Source organism: Canis lupus, chromosome 4, assembly GCF_011100685.1.
Source record: "Canis lupus familiaris isolate Mischka breed German Shepherd chromosome 4, alternate assembly UU_Cfam_GSD_1.0, whole genome shotgun sequence".
Classification (NCBI taxonomy): domain Eukaryota; kingdom Metazoa; phylum Chordata; class Mammalia; order Carnivora; family Canidae; genus Canis; species Canis lupus.
Genome location: NC_049225.1, coordinates 41,152,101 through 41,173,161, shown reverse-complemented (window position 1 = coordinate 41,173,161; position 21,061 = coordinate 41,152,101). Strand labels below are relative to the sequence as shown.

At 36.9% G+C, this 21,061-nt stretch overlaps 1 protein-coding gene across 10 annotated transcripts in view; it reads right to left on the bottom strand.

The window, feature by feature from the left end:
* Window positions 1-21,061, bottom strand: part of FBXW11 (F-box and WD repeat domain containing 11) — a 124,811-nt gene that overhangs the window by 81,471 nt on the left and 22,279 nt on the right. For 4 of the 10 annotated variants that reach the window (XM_038534761.1, XM_038534763.1, XM_038534762.1 and 1 more), the window contains one exon: window positions 5,732-5,833. The exons of 3 other annotated variants lie outside the window; for them this stretch is intronic. In XM_038534761.1, coding sequence (XP_038390689.1) covers window positions 5,732-5,833 — 102 coding nt within the window. Of the gene's footprint in view, window positions 1-5,731; window positions 5,834-10,975; window positions 11,062-21,061 lie in introns of all 10 variants that reach the window. 3 more of the 10 variants (XM_038534767.1, XM_038534770.1, XM_038534764.1) reach the window with 2 other exon arrangements.

The following is a 21,061-nucleotide window of genomic DNA, read 5'->3' as shown; positions in this document are numbered from 1 at the left end:
ATATAATGGAATATTATTGCAGCTATGAAAAAGAGTAAGGTCTTAGAGGGCTTTAAATGCTGACAGGGAAGAATGGTCAACATATATTATTAATTGAAAAACAGTATGGAGGGATCCCTGGGTGGCACAACGGTTTAGCGCCTGCCTTTGGCCCAGGGCGCGATCCTGGAGACCCGGGATCGAATCCCACGTCGGGCTCCCGGTGCATGGAGCCTGCTTCTCCATCTGCCTATGTCTCTGCCTCTCTCTCTCTCTCTATGACTATCATAAATAAATAAAAATTAAAAAAAAAAAGAAAAACAGTATGTATAGTATGGTTCCATTTGTATTTTTTTAAGCTTCTGTCTAAAAGGATACTGGAAACTATTAAGTGATACTTTGGGAAGTGAGATCTGGGGTCAAAGGAAATTTTAAATGTCTTTTATAACTTTCAGTACCAATCATATTTTTAAGTCTATGAGCCATTTTTAAATGCTGACATGAAACAGTGATTTGTCAAACTCCTTTTTACTCTTTAGGCCATATTAGATTTGCTTTAAAATGCCTTGGGGAAAAAAAAAAGTTGGAGAAGAAAATGGAAATAAGAATAGGATTGATTTTGAAAAACTGTTCAAGGTTGAGTTGAATGGCTCTCTTTATTTTTCTCTATGTTTGGGAATTTCCACAGTAAAATTTTTCACATAAAATCTTACAAAGAGCCCTGCAACATAATACAGATAAATCCAGAGTAAGGCACTATGCTAGGCCCTCCTTTACCTCACTAGTGACTCCAAAGTCAAACTCTGGGACTCCAAGGGACATTTAAAACACCACTGGTTACAATCATTACCATCACTATAATAACACAGCACAATTTGATGGATTCCTCCTTACCTAACAGACAGAAGGAAGACCGTAAAACAGCAACAAATGTTCTCTCCAGGTGGCGAGTTTACCAAATGATTTTTTTAGTAATGATATTTTGTAAATTTTCTTATAAGGAGAAAAAAATGTGTTTTTTTTAATGTTCATAAAATACAACAGACTGTGCCATTAAACAATCCAGAAGGTTACTCCAAGCCTTCACAGTGGCCTCAGAGTACAACAGGATATGCAACAAGAAATGATAAATCCCCAATGTTCATTAGTAAAGAGACAAAACCAGTGAGTTGGAATAGCCATGTCTTGACATAAGGAAACAGCTTCAAACAAAAGGAGAGAACACCTGACAGGAGAGGCCATATCATATGCCTGGTCCTTTAACTTATTCTTAGCCTGCCCTGGAATGGAATCTAATACTGTTAAGACTGGAATTCCCTGTCCTTGAGTAGGCAACCAGGAAGAAATAATGAAAGAAAGAAAGAGATTTTCATCCCCTCAACAACAAGCAATCAGTAAAGGGTAGTTGTTACCTTCCCCTACTTTACAAAATCCAGAATAACTCTCTCTGTTCTTAAGATGAGGAAACTAAGGTTCAGGTAAGTTAAATAACTTACTTAGCGTCACAAAGTTACTAAAGTAGCAGGTAGAAGACTAGAAATAAGGTTTGTCTGCTCCAGAGCTAGGATTCTTTCTACCAAGCTACAGCCCATATCTAAAAATATCCTTTTATCCTGTAAGTTCCAACTGTAGTATTCTTAAACCTCTGTGGCTCACTATCCATACTGAAAGTAAGAAAAGAAACAAGGCAGCTATCACAAAGTTGTACTGATTGTCCAGCAGTATCCATACTAGAACTTGGAAGGAAGAAGGCACTAAAATTTGATTCACGTGATCCTTGCTGTCAATCCAAATCATCAGTCCTCCCCTTGAGAACACTCTCCCCAGCCAAGAGCTTGCAAATGGCATTCCCAAGAAAATTTGTCAGTCCATTACATGGAACTCTCTACATTCTAGGTGTTAGCTTTCCTTTTAACACTAGAAATAAAGGAGAATTTGTTCCAACCTAAAAATGGCAGTTGCCAAGAAATTATCACTAAGGCATGGTGACTAGAGCACTAGCTTTGTAGTTATCCAGACTTATGTTCATAACCCAGTTCTGCCACTTAGATAAATGTGTAACCTTAAGCAAATCACTTCAGTTCAGTAACTGCATATACCAAAAAGCGATCACAGATAACTTCTCCATAAGGATTAAATGAAATAACCTAGTGCCTAGATCCTGACACATAAAAAGGAGTGGAAAATAAAGGATACACAGTATCATTAACATTAGTATTATTCTTGTGCCATATTAGTCTTAGAGTCTTAGCAAATATGCTATATGGTCTGAACTCTTGATTATCTGATGTAACAATCAACGGTTTCCATCTGGAGAGCAAAACCAACTAAGATATTGATTCAGTTCAGCTTTTTCAGAGACATCCAGATATTCCAGCTCAACTGCTCTTAAAAAAAAAAAAAAAAACTGTTGAGAGTTCTATTTTAAACTGGTTCACATTTTTTTTAATTTTTTAAAGATTTTTTTTAAGTGTATTTATTCATGAGATACAGAGAGAGAGGCAGAGACATAGGCAGAGGGAGAAGCAGGCTCCTCACAGGGAGCCTGATGATGCAAGATTCAATCCCAGGACCTCAACATCACGACCTGAGCCAAAGGCAGATGCTCAACCGCTGAGCTACCCAGGCATCCCTGGGTTCACATTTTTTAAAACCACACATACGTTTAGCTAACTTCTCAGTTTTACTACACACACACACACACACACACACTCTCTCTCTCTCACTTTCTTTCTCTTTCACAGACTTTACTTGTAATTTTGTCATTTTCATTCACAGGTCTGCTTTACTACAAGGCATTCCGTCAGAGTAGAGAATAAGTCTGTATTGTTCATTTTTATGTGTCCAGCACCAGTATAGGCCTTGGCCCATACCAAATGCTCAGTAAATTTCTCACAGAAAAGCCATTCAGGAACCTCACTAGCTTTAAGATTCAGGAGGGCTCATATTGGCAATGGGAATGCAATTTTTTTCACCTACAAATATTTGGCAGGCATTTCTTTTATTTTCAAATAAATAATGGCTAAACAAGTCATATACCAGATATCTCAACAGTAAAATTTGCACAAACTAAACTAAGAAGGAAAATTCTAGAAACAGCAGCATTCAAGCACAGAGGAAAGAACAATTTTGGAATCAGGCCAAGCTGGGGTTCAAAGGCCAGCTCTACCACTTAACAGCTATACATATCTCCAGGTGAAAAATGGAGATAATAACATCTACTTCACTGTACTGTCACAAAATTAATATATGTGAAGCACCAAGTACTGTGGATGGCAAGTGGTCTTTTTTTTTTTTAACAGTTTATTGAGGTAAATTAGTGATTTTTATTTTTTCAGTCTTAGCTGTTTCCTTTTCTCTCCTCACAGCCAGCAGAACCCGGAGGGATTACATAATGCCTTAAAGGGAACTACTACCTTTATTCCTGCTTTTCAAAAGGTACACTACTTCAGCCACACAGACAAGCTAACTGGCTCAAGTTCCAACTGGCAATGGGTCCAGTGTGATCATTTTAAGGTAGGTAACATTAAAGCTCTTTAGGTAACCCGTTCTCACCTGAGGCCTTCTTACAATGGGCTCACTGAGAGATGTGCAATGTCAAGCAAGAATCATCTTTGTGATAAACCAAAGATGTAGCATATAAGCCAACAGGCATTCTTTGGAAACCCAAGCCCATTAAGTCAACTAAACTGTAGCACTGTTTGCAGATTGGAAGTAGAGAGCAGGAACACTGGCCTTAAAACAGTATATGTAAAACCAATGACTAGACAGGAAGGAAATCCTCTAAGTTCTTTAATACATGTTTACTTTCCAGTCACAAACAAAACAAAACAAGAGTAATGATTTGCTCATTCCAATCAGCTGAGTACATATTTCATTTCACTGTGCTGCAGACTCTCAATCATATACTAAAGAAAATAAAAACCTAAATAAACAAAATTCCCAATACATCTCTAAAAACATTATTTGCTCCATTCACATTTCAGTGAGTATCATTCAGTATTTCACCGTATTTCAAGGTCCATTCAAGGCAAAATTTACATTTTTTTTCTTTTACATGATTTTCACTGGTAGAGATTAAATCAAAGAACTTGGAACACATTTGGGTTTCCATTTTCAACAAGGTAAGAACCCAGATTTCCTCCCACTCACCCCACCTCCAAAGAATTCACAATACTGATACTAAAATATATTGAATAATGCTTCCCACTGGTCAACTACTTTTTAACCGAATGCGAGAACAATCTGCACTTCAATCTGCACTGCAATTCTTCCCCTACTTAAATTTCTGGAAAAAAAAACTCACACGCCCCACTAAAAATTAACTTTAAACATTCAAGTAATAAGCATTTCAGAAAAACACACTAGGAATATAATGCAAATATCCATTATTTAACACCAAGGAGAGTCCATGCAATAATGTCTACCATTTCAAGAACATTTTTGTTAAAGTTACATGGCATGCAGGGAAGCTGCTTTTCCAAAGATAAATATACATTACGCTGGAGCCTCACTGGAACACCCTGGGCCCTGAGTGCTGTACTGCCTTTTAATGCAGACTCTACAACAACTGATCTTATACTGAATTTACTCTCTAGTTAATTGTGTTAGTGAGGTTCCAGTACAATTTTCTAAAGAAAGCAATTTGAATCAATAACCACACCAATGCTACTCAGAATGTCTGCTAGTAAGTAAATAAAATACACAATCCCAATATAAAAGAAATTCTCCTCCTTCCTGGTTCCCTCACTCCATTTAGAGACAGTAAACATAGGTAGGAAGATAACCTCGAGAACAGCAAAGTCATCTATGCCATCAATAATATCCCTCTAACTTATTTCCTCATTTCATTCACAGTGTTTTGTTAAAACAGGGCAGACACTAGAAATTTGATATTGCTTTTTAAAGATATAATAAACTGTGTGGAATATGCAGTGATGAAAACTGAATATAGCTACTGAAACCATACTTAATTAAATACACGTTTTCTCTAAACAGAACTTCCCCAATAAAGCCACAATATTTTCAGCCTTGGCTCCCTTAGAATCCATCCCAACAAGTGAATGCACTCCGGCCACACTCTTGCTAATAATTTTTTCCTGAGCAACCCCTCCCCACCCCCAAAAAGTTTTACTTTTATCTGTGGAATTCTCTGCCAGCCTCGGCCTGGAAACCTGGGTGGACCCTGAGGACAGGTGTCAGATCTGGCCTTTGGGAAGTGGCCCAAACTGACAATTATTGGCAGCATAAAGCTGTGACCTTTAATAAACTTCAATTTGAGATTTTATGCAATTAGTAATTCCCTCCCTACTCCTTTTTTGAAGGAGGGAGAGAAAGCATGCCAAAAGGATGAGTTTCAAAATAGAAAAATCACCACTTTAATTATGAAACCCTCCCAACTCAACAAAGAACTGTTAAAAGTAGCCAAATGGAAAATGTCAGGGTTTTGTGGGCACATGCACAACTATTAAACATGAGAATCAGAACTTCAAGGTGGGGGAGGGGAGGGGAGAATAAAAAGCAGGAGCAGAAAAAGAGGAGGAGAACTGGGCCCAGCCAAAGACCCATTTTCTCTGAGGGGCCCCTCTTGGTACTAACTCCTCTGTGTGGGGCACCCAGGCTGGAGAAAAGCAGAGGGTTACACAGAACATTTAGCAGACTTAACATTGGATTAAACACACTACTGCAAGTTTCAACAAATGTTCATGGCATACGTAAAAAACACATTTACAACAAGAAAGAAGAGAGGCACCTGGAGACATCTGACACTGGGCATGCTCTGCAGGCAACTCAGTGCGCACATGCTCTCTACCAGGTTGGCGCAGCCTAGCCACAAAGACCTTGGCACAGAACACTGCAGGATGACAAAAAGGAAGGAAGAGAAGAAGCAGTTAGAGGCCGCAACAAATCACTCCTTCACACAGGCAACTTGAATGTTAGTTGGGCAGAGGATGTACCCTTGGCAGTTTGGAGGTCAGGGATGGTGGTCCTAGACAACTTCTGAAACCCTGGGAGAGGGCCCACTTACTGTCCTAAAGAAAGGAGGTTTCTGCTGCCAATCACTAATTCCTCAGGACACAGCAAACAGAATCAAGAGGGAGAGAGAAAATGTTTAAGTGAAAACCCACTAAAGGGAACTATGAAAGTCTGAGTGTACAAGATTAGTGGTAAGACTGTGACTATAACTTCATAAAAATAACGGTTTCTAGTCTGTGTCATATAATTATAACTGCCATTGTTACATCACATACTATGTGCCAGGGACTTTAATGTGTTTTCTAATTCCCATACCAGAGCAAAGAAACGGAGGCTCAAAAGTTAAATCATTTGCACGAGGACACACAGCAAAGGAAGGGACAGCCAGAATTTTGAACCTTCATTTGTCTGCTATTAAACCCACATTAATTCTACAAGACTATGATGCTTCTATTATAAAAACTCTGATCATCTGAATTTTTACCATGTAGATATAGTTTTGTACTTCCCTAAATAAAACCACAGGACACCTAGAGACATAAGGCAAAAGGAATAAGAAAGATGAGTGATAGATTGATAGATATAGGCAATAAAAGAGCTAATTAAAAACATATCTGATTTTTCAGTGACATCCACATCTCTGCCTTTCCAAAGAAAAAACTTTGGAGTGTGACGGTTTTAATTTTAGACTTTGTTTACAAAGTTCATTTGACACAAGTAAGAACTTAAAGACTGTTTCATTTACCCATTCCTACTCTCTTTTAAAAGCTTGCTGGTTTCAAGGGAATTAAGAAAAAAGGAAAATATAAAAATTAACATATACATTGTGGCTAGTATTTTTAAGCCACCAGATTATTTATGGTATTCAATAAGTACTTTTTTCTGCAGACCTAAGGTCAATTAATCTATGGCAAAAACAATAACCCGAGGGGGGGTGGGAGGGACCTTGCCTTAAAACTGAAGGTGGGTGTGTGGATTCAACCAAAATACTCCAGAAGTTCAGACTCAACATCATAAACTTGTTTAACCTAGCTATAATTAGGATGGTCAGACATCCTCATTTTCCTTGGACAGTCCAGGTTTATACTTGATGTCCCAGCATAACTTTCATTCTCAAAAGCGTTCTGGTTTGGGAGACAAATTCTGTGGTCATCCCAATTATAAACAAAGACAACTAGGCTTAGAATCAAATAGATGTGGGTGCCTATCTAGCATCTGCCACTTACTAGTTACATCTCACCTATAATTTAACTCGATATTGAGATCGATTATTTTATTTTACTTTATTTTATTTTATTTTAAAGTAGGCTCCTCACCCAAGCATAGAACCCAACTCAGAGCTTGAACTCATAACCCTGAGATCAAGACCTGAGCTGAGATCAAGAGATCAGACACTTAACCAACTGAGCCACCCCGGCGCCCTGAGTATTGAGATTATTTAGAAAAGGCATTTAAAGAATACAAAACCAGAGGGATCAAATGGAATAAAAAATTGAGCAGCTTTGGTAACAACCATACAGTTCCAACATGTGCCTTTATTGAAAAGTTTACCATAGCCAATATAGAAACCTATCACTAATCTTCAGGCAAACATATTTTGTTACTCCAACACTTTCAGAGTGCCACAAAAGATGCTAAAGGTTTGTATAATAATATAATGAAAATAGCTGCCATTTTATCAAGCTCTTGTTAAACGCTAAACAGTTGACATAGTAAGCACTCACAAAAAACTTTTTTCCACAAAAACTCTTTTAAGAGAGTTATTATTCCACTTTACAGAAGAGGAATCCCAGGATCAGTAAAGGAGTGCTTGATTTGTTGAAATAGCAACTTGTTCAAGGTGCAAGAAAACAAGGACTTATTGATAATAAAATTAGGACTAAAAATTAATCTTGCCTGACTCTAAGAAACTTTGTTTTCTCTCCACTAAAACAAACACTATCCAGAGATATCTAGTAAATGCTTGTTAAAAGAATACTTACATCAGTATGCATCAGAAGCAGATGGGCAGAGAAAAGGCCCAGACATATTAATTTGTATACATTGCTTACATCGATTATTTTAAATTAAATTCCAACACCCCCATAGTTCAATTTTAGGTTTCCTTATTGGAATCTTTATAATTATCCAAATCACAGAATCACTCAGATCTGAGAACAGAGTTTAAGGATTACACTTGGATTCAACAACTGATACCAAATTAACAAAGCTCACTTGCAAACCAATTTTTCATTTATTCCATAAAAAAAATTTCTCTCTGCAAGACTTAATATGTATTTAATTCAAATAGTAAAACTATGAAGGCATATCAATACTATACCCTGATTAGATTCTGCTAATGCCTTGGGATCCAAAACTTAAAAAAAAAAAAAAAAAAAAAGGCACATTTTCACATTTAATAAAACAAAGAATCATACAGAACTGGAAGATAATTTAGTCTGTACTTCCACCTCTGATTTTAGAAGAAACTAAAGCCAAAAGAAGAAAAATAATCATCTTCCCAAGGTTTCCTAACCATCTAATGACTTAATACTTACAAACACATGAAAAACAATATAAAGAAAATTTCCTGAGAATTTCAAAATATTAACCATTTATTACTAATGCTTTTAAAAGCTTGATATTGAAATTGTATATTCAGGAAAAGATAAGAACCCTTTCAAGATCTAATTTCCAAGAATGTATCTTTATAATATCTATGAAAGACATCATGGGGTACAGAGAGTAATGCTAGTATTTATTAAAGGTATTAGAACTTGTTTACATTCACACTCAATTACCTTGAAGCTAAGAAACCAACCACTGTGCTGAAAAATAGTCTTTACAGAAAATGCCACTCTAGGAAATATACCCATCTTTTCATAAGGATGTACCTGGTAGTCTAAACAAGGCTTCTTTTAAGTGTAACGGACCAAGAAGACATTGATCTAATTTGAAAATAACAGATAAAAATAAAATTTTCACACTTATCAACCTAAGAGCATTAAAATGCAGCTAGGACCACAGCAGTAACTGATTCTTAAAGCTTCTAATTTTAAATTTGGGAACCTGGATGGAAACCCATGTTGACTTGTGAAATAACTATTATCTATTACTCTTTAACAGAATACTGTAAAGATTTCTTCATATTAGCTCTACTCACAATGTAGACTATCGTGTCTATCCCCCCCTTTTTTTTTTTAAAGATAACTGGTCTCTCTTTAAACCTGAGGAACACTATCTCATCATTAAAATATGTCTCAAGAACTTACCCTAACACTGTGGGTATTTACCAACTTTAACAAATGCTTATTGACCTACTTATTAAGCCAACAACAATACAAACTAAGCCTCTTTCCTCTTGAGACTTCAGCCTCGAGCTCAAGAGAAACCCACGGGGGTCACAATGGGGACACTTAAGGGAGGCCTCTCAGGGGTAGAAAACCCAGTGGTAGAAATGTTTGCTCTGATTTCACATGTAGCTACTTGTAATGACTAGTGTTCTAACTAGAATTATTTATGAAGAATAAGAAATTATTCACACAGGGTTCTAATATTAACAGCAAATACTCAGACTGATTATACTTGCAGGTTCTATAGCCAAAGAAAATACCATTAGTCAAAGATACTGATAGTGTTTATTAATTTTGTCATACCCACTATATAATCAAAAACCAAAATCAGGGCCACCATGCTGAGAAACACCATAAATCAGTAAAGACAAGAAGAATAATAGCTTTTGGCATTTTTCAAAAGCAAAAAGTTATTAAAAGAGGTAGGAGAGAAATGTCCTAGGCTCTCTTCCTATTGCCATAGGAACCACAAATCAAAAGGAAAAAAGTGGTTGCAGGCACCTTGTCTTCTAATTGGCTGGCTTGAAGGAGAACTCACAAAAGCTAACTTTGGTCTGTTTCTAGATGGGATTATTTTGAATATCCTGCCCTGATTCCTTCTCAAAGAGGCAATTCTTTAAAAGCTACCCAAAGAGGTATTTTATGTCAATCGTCTCTCTAATGTCACTCTGATTGAGAAATAAGCCTTATTTTCTATATATTAATAAATATAAACTTAGGGGTTTCCTATAAATCCCCTACAATTTTTTTCTTTAAACCACCTCCCACAGAATCATTACTAGCGTCATCTAACTCCTATCATCATGCTTGAGATAATTGAGTGGCTTAAATACTATTCCATTCAACAAACAATATATCTGAACTTACATCAGCAGACAGAAAAGCAATTAAGACATTCTCTCTTGTCCAAGAGTCCATAGGAGAGAATTTTGAGAATGTGCAGTGTAACACACACACACACACACACACACACACACACACACACACACAGCCTTAACTCACCCAAAGGAGGAGGATGCCTGAACTAAGCCATAAAGGATGAGTAGGAGGCAGCCAGGGTAAAAAGAGAAAGAAAGACATTCCAGGCAGAATAAATAGCATAAGCAAAGCCAAAGAGCTAAGAAATGGCACATCCTACTCAAGGATCTGCAATTAATTTAGCATTACTAAAGTATTTCAGTATGAGATGGGGAAAGCTGAGAGGCCAAATCACAGAGATCTTTCATAAACCATTCTGTCAAACTTGGGACTTCATCCTGTAGGACAACAGTTCTTATACTGTGTGCTATATATGTAGCTCACCAGTAAACAACCAATCCTTCCCAAGTGTGCAGTCCAATTTACCATCAACACGCCCAAGAGCTTTTTTCAGCAACTCAGCATATATACTATTTCAACCATATCTGTCAAAAGGATAGAAGCCAGTCATGCAACACATTGACAAGGGTAGGAGTGAGGTTCTTAGACTAAAAGTCAGGGACAAAGCAAAATACCAAGCCAAAGCCAAGCCAACTCAAGCCAGCCTCAAAGAAAGATCCCTGGCAGCTAGAGAGAAGTCTGTTGAAGAGAAGATAGAAACAGAAGTCTCTTGGAGAATCTAACAAGACAGCTTCTCATTTTTACTTTTCAATCAATACAAATTTCTTTCAGCCAGGTTACAAAAAGTAGATACAAGGGCCAGCACTTACCTTTGGAAGTACATGTCTAAAGTCAATTTTCATGCCCAGTCTAGGTTCTTTTTGTTTGTTTTCAATAAAACTTCCACCATGCCCTACTGGTAAGATAGGATATAAAACAAACAGTGACATGATAATGAAATGGAGGCTACCAAATAACAGAAGAAGTGAAAATAAAAGGTCCATGTTATGGTTACCATTTGGCCTTAACACTCTCCACTGGGAATCTCTATCCAGGAGTGGGGATTTGGTCCATATCACAGGATATGTAAACTCCAGGAGATTATGTAACTCCAGCTCTCTAAACCTGGATGTGCAAGCTACAGAGTATCTATCCATTCTTTTAGCTGAAGGCTGTCCTCACCTCAAAGCAAATAAAGCAAATACTAAAATTCGTCCAAATCAAGAACTATACCTATTGTGTCTGAATTATCAGACTGTTGCTTTTTCAAGCAGCAGCAGTAGTTGTAATGAAAATAGGGCTACAGAAAGCTTTTAAAAGCATCTCCTAAAGATTCAGAAACCTAGGCTTCTGCTGTCAAAATGTTTGATAGCAACCTCTAAGAGCAAACTCCCACCAAAAATTGTATTGCTTTTAAAACCAAGAACCCTAGTACGGTAATCAGGTTGTAGAATAAAAGTTAATTCACAATTTAAAGGCATTCTTCAAAGCCTTTTAAAGAACGGAATACTAGCCCAATGCCTCCATGTGTGAAAGACTTCTCTGAAAGACAGGAAAAATGATTCTATCTTCAAGTGTTAGAGCTTCAAACATAACCAAACAGTAGTGAAGTCAGGACTCAAAGTCAGAGCCCAAACTTTCTTTAAACCCCATAATAATTTAAAAAACAAATCTTTCAATGTCCAGGCAATCATCTCATCTTGAATGATTATGATACCAGAACCTGAGGCTAACAAAACAGATCTTGCATTTATCTTTGGTAGACAGATGAAGGTGATTTTTCTTTCTGAATTTGTTGTATCCATTCATATATTCTGGGTATTCTCCAATGAACATCTAGTAGTTACGATAAAGCTTAATACTACATCACATAATTTTAAGTTATGTTTTATCGGGATCCCTGGGTGGCGCAGCGGTTTGGCGCTTGCCTTTGGCCCAGGGCGCGATCCTGGAGACCCGGGATCGAGTCCCACATTGGGCTCCCGGTGCATGGAGCCTGCTTCTCCCTCTGCCTATGTCTCTGCCTCTCTCTCTCTCTCTCTGTATGACTATCATAAATAAATAATAAAAAAAATTTAAAAAAATAAGTTATGTTTTATCTTAATTATATAAAAATTATGTAAGTTGTTATACGGTATAAATACTAACTTGACAACTTCTATATGAAAATTTCTTTAAAAAAAAATTTCTTTTCCCAAGAATTAGTTGAGTTCATTTTAAACTGTAGTTTAAAATATGTCAAAATGCTGGAATGCTAGAAAAAGATTTTACCTAGTAACCCCCAAAAATAGCAGGAAACCTCAAAGTGGTAACACCTTAGTCCTGAGTAATGCCAAAGGGAATAAATTATCCTTGTCCACTTCACAACTACCACCCAGGATTCAAAAATGTCAACAGGTTTTTCAGAGCTCTCACAGAAGCTGGAAAGGAGGATTAGATATATGGGGGGTGGCAGGAGCAAAATCTCTATTCTAAGCAGCATGACAGGGAACAGGATGTAACAAAATAATCTATTTCCGGCAGAGCCACATGGGTCCTCAGTTGTACTAGGCCCAGTCTGAGATTCAGCTGCCAAAAAGGAACAGATTCCCTCAGCAAGCTCCAGGTCAGATCAGTCTGAACCCAATCCCAATAGGTTTTACCAAGATCCACAAATCCTGAGACTGGAGAGAATTAAACAGTTAAATTAAGTACATCTGAGCCTTTGTCAATTAGCATCAGTGGTCCAAAGAGGATGGTTATTCAGAACTAGGGAGACCACTAAACTTACAAGCTTAATCTCATTTTCAATGAAAATGATAAATGTAAATGAAAATTTACAAAAACAGGTAAACTAGGAGGGGATGTACATTCATATTTTCAGTGTGCCTATTGTGTGCCACACACTGTACAACTATCATGATCTCATTAACTCTCACACTACCTCTGGCCAGACTGGTACCTTAGCTTTAAAGAGGAAGAAACTAAGGACCAGACTCAGCAAATAACCTGCCAGAGGTCAAAAGCAGCAGATTTGCAATTCTATCTTACTCTAAAATCCCTACTCTCTTCTCTAAATCATACTGCCTCTCACTTCCTTTGCTTGACTTTAAACTCCCTAGAGCAGCAATTTCTTCTCATCTATTTATAAATTTTATCTGCTTGTCACCCATCTATACTGCTGACAGGAGTGTAATAGGTACAACCTCTCCTGTTCAACTCATCAATATTTATTTAATACCTGAAAAACATGCACATCACTAACTTAGCAATTTCAAGCGCAGGAAATTATACTAAGGAAAAAATAAAGACATGTCCAAAAACACAGCTAAGAAGATGCTAATCACTCCACTGTCCTAACAGCAAAGGGAAAAAGGCCCAACAACAGAGATTGGTCATACAAATTACAGATCATCCAGAAGACAGAATATTATGTATACACCAAATAAAAATCATGTTGTAGGAGTGTATTTATTGACCCAGAAGGAAGTTTACAATATGTGGGAAGTGGAAAGTTATCATACACTGAAAAAGTTCAAGAAACATTAAGTGAATAAAGGCTACAAATCAGAACTTTTATTATGATCCCATTTTTATTTAATAAAACATAAAACACATAATATCAGAATTAAATACATGTGATGTTTATGTATTTTATTTATTTTTATCTACCTTAGATTTTCAGATGCAGCTGACAGACAATAGGCAACACAGTACTCCGGTTTCTCAACCCTCTCTCCTCCACGCCACCTCAAAGCAGATTAACTGGCACTTCCACACTGTTCCTTAAAGATCTGGTCATAGCAACTTGTCCCCCTATTCTAGTCTATTCCCTTTCAATGAAGGTGGAAAACAGGGTTAAGCTAGGTATCAGAATCTGGTTGCACGGTGTGGTGACAGACACTAACCTAAATTAATTTCAATGCCTAAGGTTTCTAGATAGCTAACTAAGGGTACCTAGCCAAAAAACTCTTAGGTACTGATGTTCTGTCTTACAAGGCGGCCACTTCCAAATATCTGACAATCCATACTCCATACTGCAGGACACCTGAGAGGACTTCCAGGTGAGAGAACGAAAAACTCACCTTGTGTTTTAGACATCATCTGATCTCATTATCTATACCAGAGCACCAGACCCCACTCTGAGTTAATCCAACTTCCTGTTTTTTTACCATTCCAGACACACGTGCTGGCTCAACCCCTTCCTAGACCTTCTACCAACTCTCAGAAGCCAAAAAACTTTAATCAGAGAACTTCTGAACATGTCTGCACAAGATCTGACTGACCTATGATATACTGAATCAAAAGCCTTGCCCTACTTTCATGTGAAAGAGTGCAAAGTTTACCATGATTTTAAGAGAACGTTGGTAGAGAGAGTGAAAACTTTTTTTCTCTGTTATAATGGATATTCTCATTTTTTCTAGGAAGAGATATCACTTTCAGGAAGATGACTTGACATATCTACTCTCAATGGGTCTGACTCAATTACAGTCAGACCGCATCATAATCTTATTTTAACTTTTCATTTTAAACTGATTATTCATTCAAAAAGGCTTACTGAGGCATGCCAGTACACTAAATGCCTCGATAGACAACATAAGAATTCTCAAGACCAAATATTGGTGGTATTAAAATTATTTCTGGAAATAAAGCTATACTATTTCCCAGTTCACTAAAGATGACACCTAAATTCCTAAAGAAATATAAAATATTTTTTAAAATGCAGTTTCACTGCTTTCAAGAGTATTAAAATTTAAACTAATGATATTTTAAGAACATCAAAATACCAAAAATAAAAAAACTTCCAGACTTTCAAAGCTTCCACCATCTATTATGCTTCCTGTTTCATTATTACCTCTGAAGAAGCAACTATAGAATGAAAGTTGGTCCTACAAAGAAATCTTCTGAATTCAAACTGTACACCATTTAAACAAGCCCTCTAATATTTTCTAAACACTGCTCATCTCTAAAATATATGTATACTTATTTTCAGAGACCTAATCAGCCCCTATGCCAAAGCAGCACACATTCCAGGCTGGCAGTCTTAAATCTTTAAAATTTTATACATACATAAACACATTCAACTGTGTGTTGACTTACTTAGAAAAACAACAGCAATCAAAATTTTGCTTCTTTAGCTAGGAATAGCATGAAAAGTGAGTTGTAAAAGCTAGCATATAAAGGGATTCATTTTTATCATCCCTTAATTAAATCTATAGCAAACTTTACACTTGCTCTACTTTCTCATATAGTCCATTGTCCTCATATCCCAGGCTGACCTTGGTTTCAAACAAGAATGAAGTTGTGTGCCTCACAATCCACTGGGCTCTTCCAACAAATGAATCTGTCTTTCAGCCAGGGGCTAAGGCTGCCTTAGTGAGGGATTCCTGCTGCTTGCTGCACAGCAAGGATGTCTTTGATTCCCTTCACACTGTCTGTCTCCTGCAGGCAACTGGGTAAGGAAACTTCTCACTGCTGGAAGCCAGAGATTTCATTATATTCTGGAGCTGAAAGGGACTCTACAGAGCATTCTGTCCATCTTCTTAAAATGCTTTTCTAGCCCAGGTCCTCTAAATCTCTCACATCATGCTTTTAGTGTATGTACATCCCCCTTGAAAGCACCTAGTCTCAACAGCAGATAATTCCTGCTAAACAAATGCTACAATAAAGTCAACCTGCAAGTTTCAGACTCTTTTTGCAGGAGTACACCTGAACATGGGTAGACTGTAACACTCTGCAAGTCCTCACACAAAGGAAGTAACGAAGTCAAAATGGAAAGCCCAAATATAAATTTAAGAGATACTGGACTTCTTTGTCAAAAACACTGTTCAACTTCATTGTTTTAATAACTTTATGAATGACTCAGCTATAAGCCTTCAGCCAACATGTTCTACAAAGCACAGAACAGATGTCACCATCATAATAAATTTTTCATTAACTCTGAGAGAATACAGAATTGAGAGGAGGATGAGAAGACAAATCTCACAGGGATATTTCCTGTTGCATTTAAGAGGAAAAATAGACCACAGACCACATTTCTCTTATTTTTTTTTTTAAAGCCACATTTCTTTTAATTGAGGAATTAACCTTCTAGAAAGAAACAATAGTAACAATTACCAAGATGGGAATATGAGTGAAAAAAAAAAAAAAAAAGGCCAAAAGTGTTATATTTCTCTTACTTTGAAAATAATCATTCATAAACCAAAAACTGGTCTACAAGCCACAGGAAAATCTTAAAGCAATAAATCTTCTTTTAAAAATTGTACTTTAGGGATCCCTAGGTGGCTCAGTGGTTTAGCACCTGCCTTCGGCCCGGGGCGTGACCCTGGAGTCCTGGGATCAAGTCCTGCATCAGGCTTTTGCATGGAGCCTGCTTCTCCCTCTGCCTGTGTCTCTGCCTCTCTCCCTGTCTCTCATGAATAAATAAGTAAAATCTTTTTAAAAAATAAATAAAAATAAACAAACAAACAAATAAATAAATAAAATGAAAATTGTACTTTATTTCCAGGGGTACCTGGCTGGCTCAGTCGGTAGAGTATGCAACTCTTGATCTCAGGGCTTTGAGACCCACAGTGGGTGTAGAATTACTTAAAAATAAAATCTTTGTTGGGGGGGTGGGGGGTTGCACTGGATGGCTCAGTCAGTTAAGATTCTGACTCTTGATTTCAGCTCAGGTCACAATCTCAGGATCCTGAGACTGAGCCCTGTGTTGGGCTCCACACTAAGAGTGCAACCTGCTTAAGATTCTCTCCGCCTCTCTCCCCATGCCCCCTAGCTTGCATACTCAAACTCTCTCTCAAAAAAAAAAAAAAAAAAAAAACTCTTTAAAATAAACAAAACAAAATATTTAAATAAAATTAAAAATGAATGTAAAATTATATTCATTTCCAAGTAGACGGTCTTATTTTCATAATAATTTATGAATAAGAGAGTAATTTATAAGCAATTGGTAAGGCAATTTACCAATTTACAATGTAATTTTTTAAGTCCTTACAGTGTCCGTAACCAATTTACAATGTAATTTTTTAAGTCCTTACAGTGTCCATACATAGTAGGAACTAAATAAATATTTGTTAAGTTATCAAATAGTTAACATGGAAAGTCCAGAAAGTTCATATGTGGAGCAAAAACCTGATTCAGGGGCCAAAGAAGAATACGTTTTAATTTTAAGGGGTTGATAGTGGATACTTATTTTTTCGGCCATATCGCCTAATCACAGTGACTGATTCAGAAATGGGCACATGTTCTAAATTGAATCCCAGAACTTCTATGAAAGCTACAAGAAAAGATATCTCTTTTCCCACTGAGCTTGAACATGACAGAATGAAAGCAGGAGCCACCGATGCCCTCATGCTACCACAAGGGAGAGTTTGGAGTTGGTTACCAGGAGGTACTGCTTTTAAATCTGAGGAAGAAACCTGAATCCACACCCACCTCTAGATTTTTCAAATTACAAACTCCTTGTTTTGGCTTACATCAGTTTTCAGTTGGCTTCTCTGCCACTTTGACTGGAAAAATCGTAACAAACCTTATTTAGTTCAAATACAACAGGCAAAACTCAAAAAAGGTATTTGATATGGCCAAAGTTATAAAGACACAGTATTCTCCTGGTGAAATAGTCTTAAATTCTTATTTTCTTTCCTAAGAGATCACTTTTATTCTACTGATAAACAAAAGTATTCAAAACTAAATGTTCCAAGAATATCTCATTCATGCTATACCACAGATACTAGAGAAAGAAAAACCTACATAACAGGATAAATTAATCAAAACTCTAAGAAGCCTGTACAAAGAAGACACCACAGAAAAAAGAGTTCTGATTTTCCAATGAGCTCTGAAACCCAACACTGAGAAACCTGATCCCCATCTTTACAGGCACTTCATTCCAAATAAGCAATGAAAATGGCATTACCAAGTTCAAACACCAAATAAATAAAAAATCTTAGGGAAAGAAATATATTTATCATCTAAAAATACAAAATTCCTGCACCACTACAGAAAAGGACACTATGACCCTCCTGTAACAACTAATCTTATTTTGTGTATTTTTACATAACTTTATTCTTTCATCTTATTTTCCTACATTTATTTTTCCTTTCATCTTCATTTTCCCACTTATTTTACCTTCCTACAGTACAGGTGTCATTGTAATTACTCATTTTTTTTTTCTGGAATAAAGTAAGATATAAGTATATACTAACAGTAGCAAAAATCATTACATATCTGAATTGAGAAAAAGGAGAAAGCTGAAAATAAACTATAAGAATAATACCCTAAACTGATTCTCAATACATAAAATGTGTCATCATTGTCCTTGGCAAAACTGATAAATACATGCAGGCATTCCTGAAAGCTAGGTTACTGCTTCACTACCTACCATCAATAAAATACGCAGTTTTAACTCGGAAAAATGTACATGCATAGGAGTCCTACGTTTTTTCAAGAATCAGATGCTTGGAAAGGATCGAGAACATCACAAAAATAAGTAAGCACCATGTCACAGCAGAAAAAGCATGAGTTTTGTTCTGAATCCAGACAGAAATACACTGAATCTGAATCCAGCCAATCTCTGGATTTAATTACCAGTGTGCAAGAAATACCAAGAAGAGAATATGTAGACCTAATGGGAATGCAATCAGCAAAATCTCAAATTTGTAAAGTTACACAGAACAAATTCCTTGTGCAGCTTCCTCAATAAATACATGGCGAGGAAAAAAAAGATGGGAAGGCCATTTTTTTTCTTAAGATTTTTATTTATTTATTCATGAGAGACACAGAGAAAGAGGCACAGACATAGGAAGAGAGAGAAGCAGGCTCCCTGCAAGGAGCCCGAGCGGTACTCGATCCCAGGACTCCAGGATCATGCCCTGAGCCGAAGGCAGATGCGCTTAACAGCTGAGCCACCCAGGCATCCCGGGAAGGCCATTTTTATAGATTAAAAAGATTTAAGAGACTATTCACTATATGCAAAGTGTGAACCGAGTCTGGCTCCTGAATTGAAAAAACCAATTATTAAACAACATTTATGAGAAAAATAATACAAATTTAATAGAGGACAATACAATATACATGATCAGAACTCCTCAAAACTGTCATCATCATCAAAAACAAAATCTGAGAAACTAACACAGCCAAGAAGAGCCTAAGGGCACACGACAACCAAATGCAAGAAAGAATGCTGGATAGAATCCTGGAGTGCAAAACGGACATGAGGTAAAAAAAACCAAGGCTATCTGCACAATCTAGGGACTATAGTTCATAAAAAAACATCAATATTGGTTCATTTAATATTAACAAGTGTACCACACTGAAGTATAATGTTAACAATGGAAAAAACTGCAGGGGAAGAACATATGAAATTCTGTACTGCCTGCTCATTTTTTCTGTAAATCTAAAGTTATTCTAAAAAATTAAGTTTATTAAAAGTTATTTATGAGACAGGCAAATATTACCACTGATTATTTGATAGCAAGCAATTACTGGTAATGGTTTAGGTATAATAATGGAATTGTGTGCTCTGTGTGTGTTTTTAATAATCTTCCGCTTTAAGTCCTCATCTTTTACAGATATAACTATTCATGGATAAATGGATAAAAAGTAGATTACAGGAATACTTCCCAAGGTCTGGTATTCAAGGTGATTTTTGGTGGTCCATAAAGGTGTTAATGTTTAATAGCCACATGTCTAATTTTAATATATATTATAAAAAATATGTACCTAGCATATCAAACCCATGATTTAATAGATTTTAATTGCTTAGGGTAGGTTTTCCCTATGAAGAAATTTACTAAGGCTAAAAAAACAACACAGAGATGGAGTTAAGATCTCAGATTCAACACTATGTGACTATAAGCAAGTCAGCTATTTAGAGGGCTAGAGAGGAACAGCTGGCTACATTAGAGCAGGCACCCAATAAATATTAACCATTGTGTTATTGATCAAAGCCAACCTAAAATTCCAATGAAGAAGTCATACCAGTAGAAAAGACTGGAACTGAAGAGAATGCAGTAAGCCTGGAATGAAGGAGGGAAAAAAGCATGAGCGCTTACAAAGGCAGTCTGGGCAAGGGTAATCAAGTTTTTGGCCTTCTTTTTTTTTTTTTTCTTTTAAGATTTATTTATGTATTCATTCAGAGAGAGCGAAGAGAGAGGCAGAGACACAGGCAGAGGGAGAAGCAGACTCCATGCAGGAAGCCCGATGTGGAACTTGATCCTGGGTCTCCAGGATCACACCCCGGGCTGCAGGCGGCGCTAAACCGCTGCGCCACCGGGACTGCCCCTTTTTTGGCCTTCTCTTCTCTGCCTCCCCAACTACTGAGAATATGCAGCTGTCCACCTAGAGCCTAGAGGCCCTGCTGCTCCTGACCCTCCGGCTTTTTAGAGTCCAAGGTACCACATAACAATCTTCAAACTAAGGTGATAGCTAGAGAGGTACAGCTTCTGAAATCAAGAGTCTTTCCTTTCTCTCCCCAGGTGGGGAGGAGAAAGAACACAAGGCTTTATAGAGATAGACAAATGATAAATAGATATAGATAAAAATACTATGTGACCCTGAGCCAAAAAAAAAAAAAAAATCCCTTCTCCAGTCTCCATTTCCTCACATGCTAACATGTGGAAAAATAATCCTACCTTTCTTTCAAATTTATAGAAGATTAAAAGGAATACTAAGATATAAATCTAGCATTTAACCAGGGTTAGTTCACTCCCTCATTACTTTGGCAGGAAGATAGAGGACTCTGGATGAATATAAGAAGTTGAGATGAAATGCACAAAAATAGTCAAGAATAGCTCTTGGACTGCATTGGTTTTGAATCAAAATAAAGGAAGAGAAGCACTCTGGGATGAGAAAGTTTAGGAAATGCTGGGAAAACAAATTATTAAAATGACAATTATCAAGTCAATTTCCAAGAGGAGGTTATATGAGGAATTTACCAAATT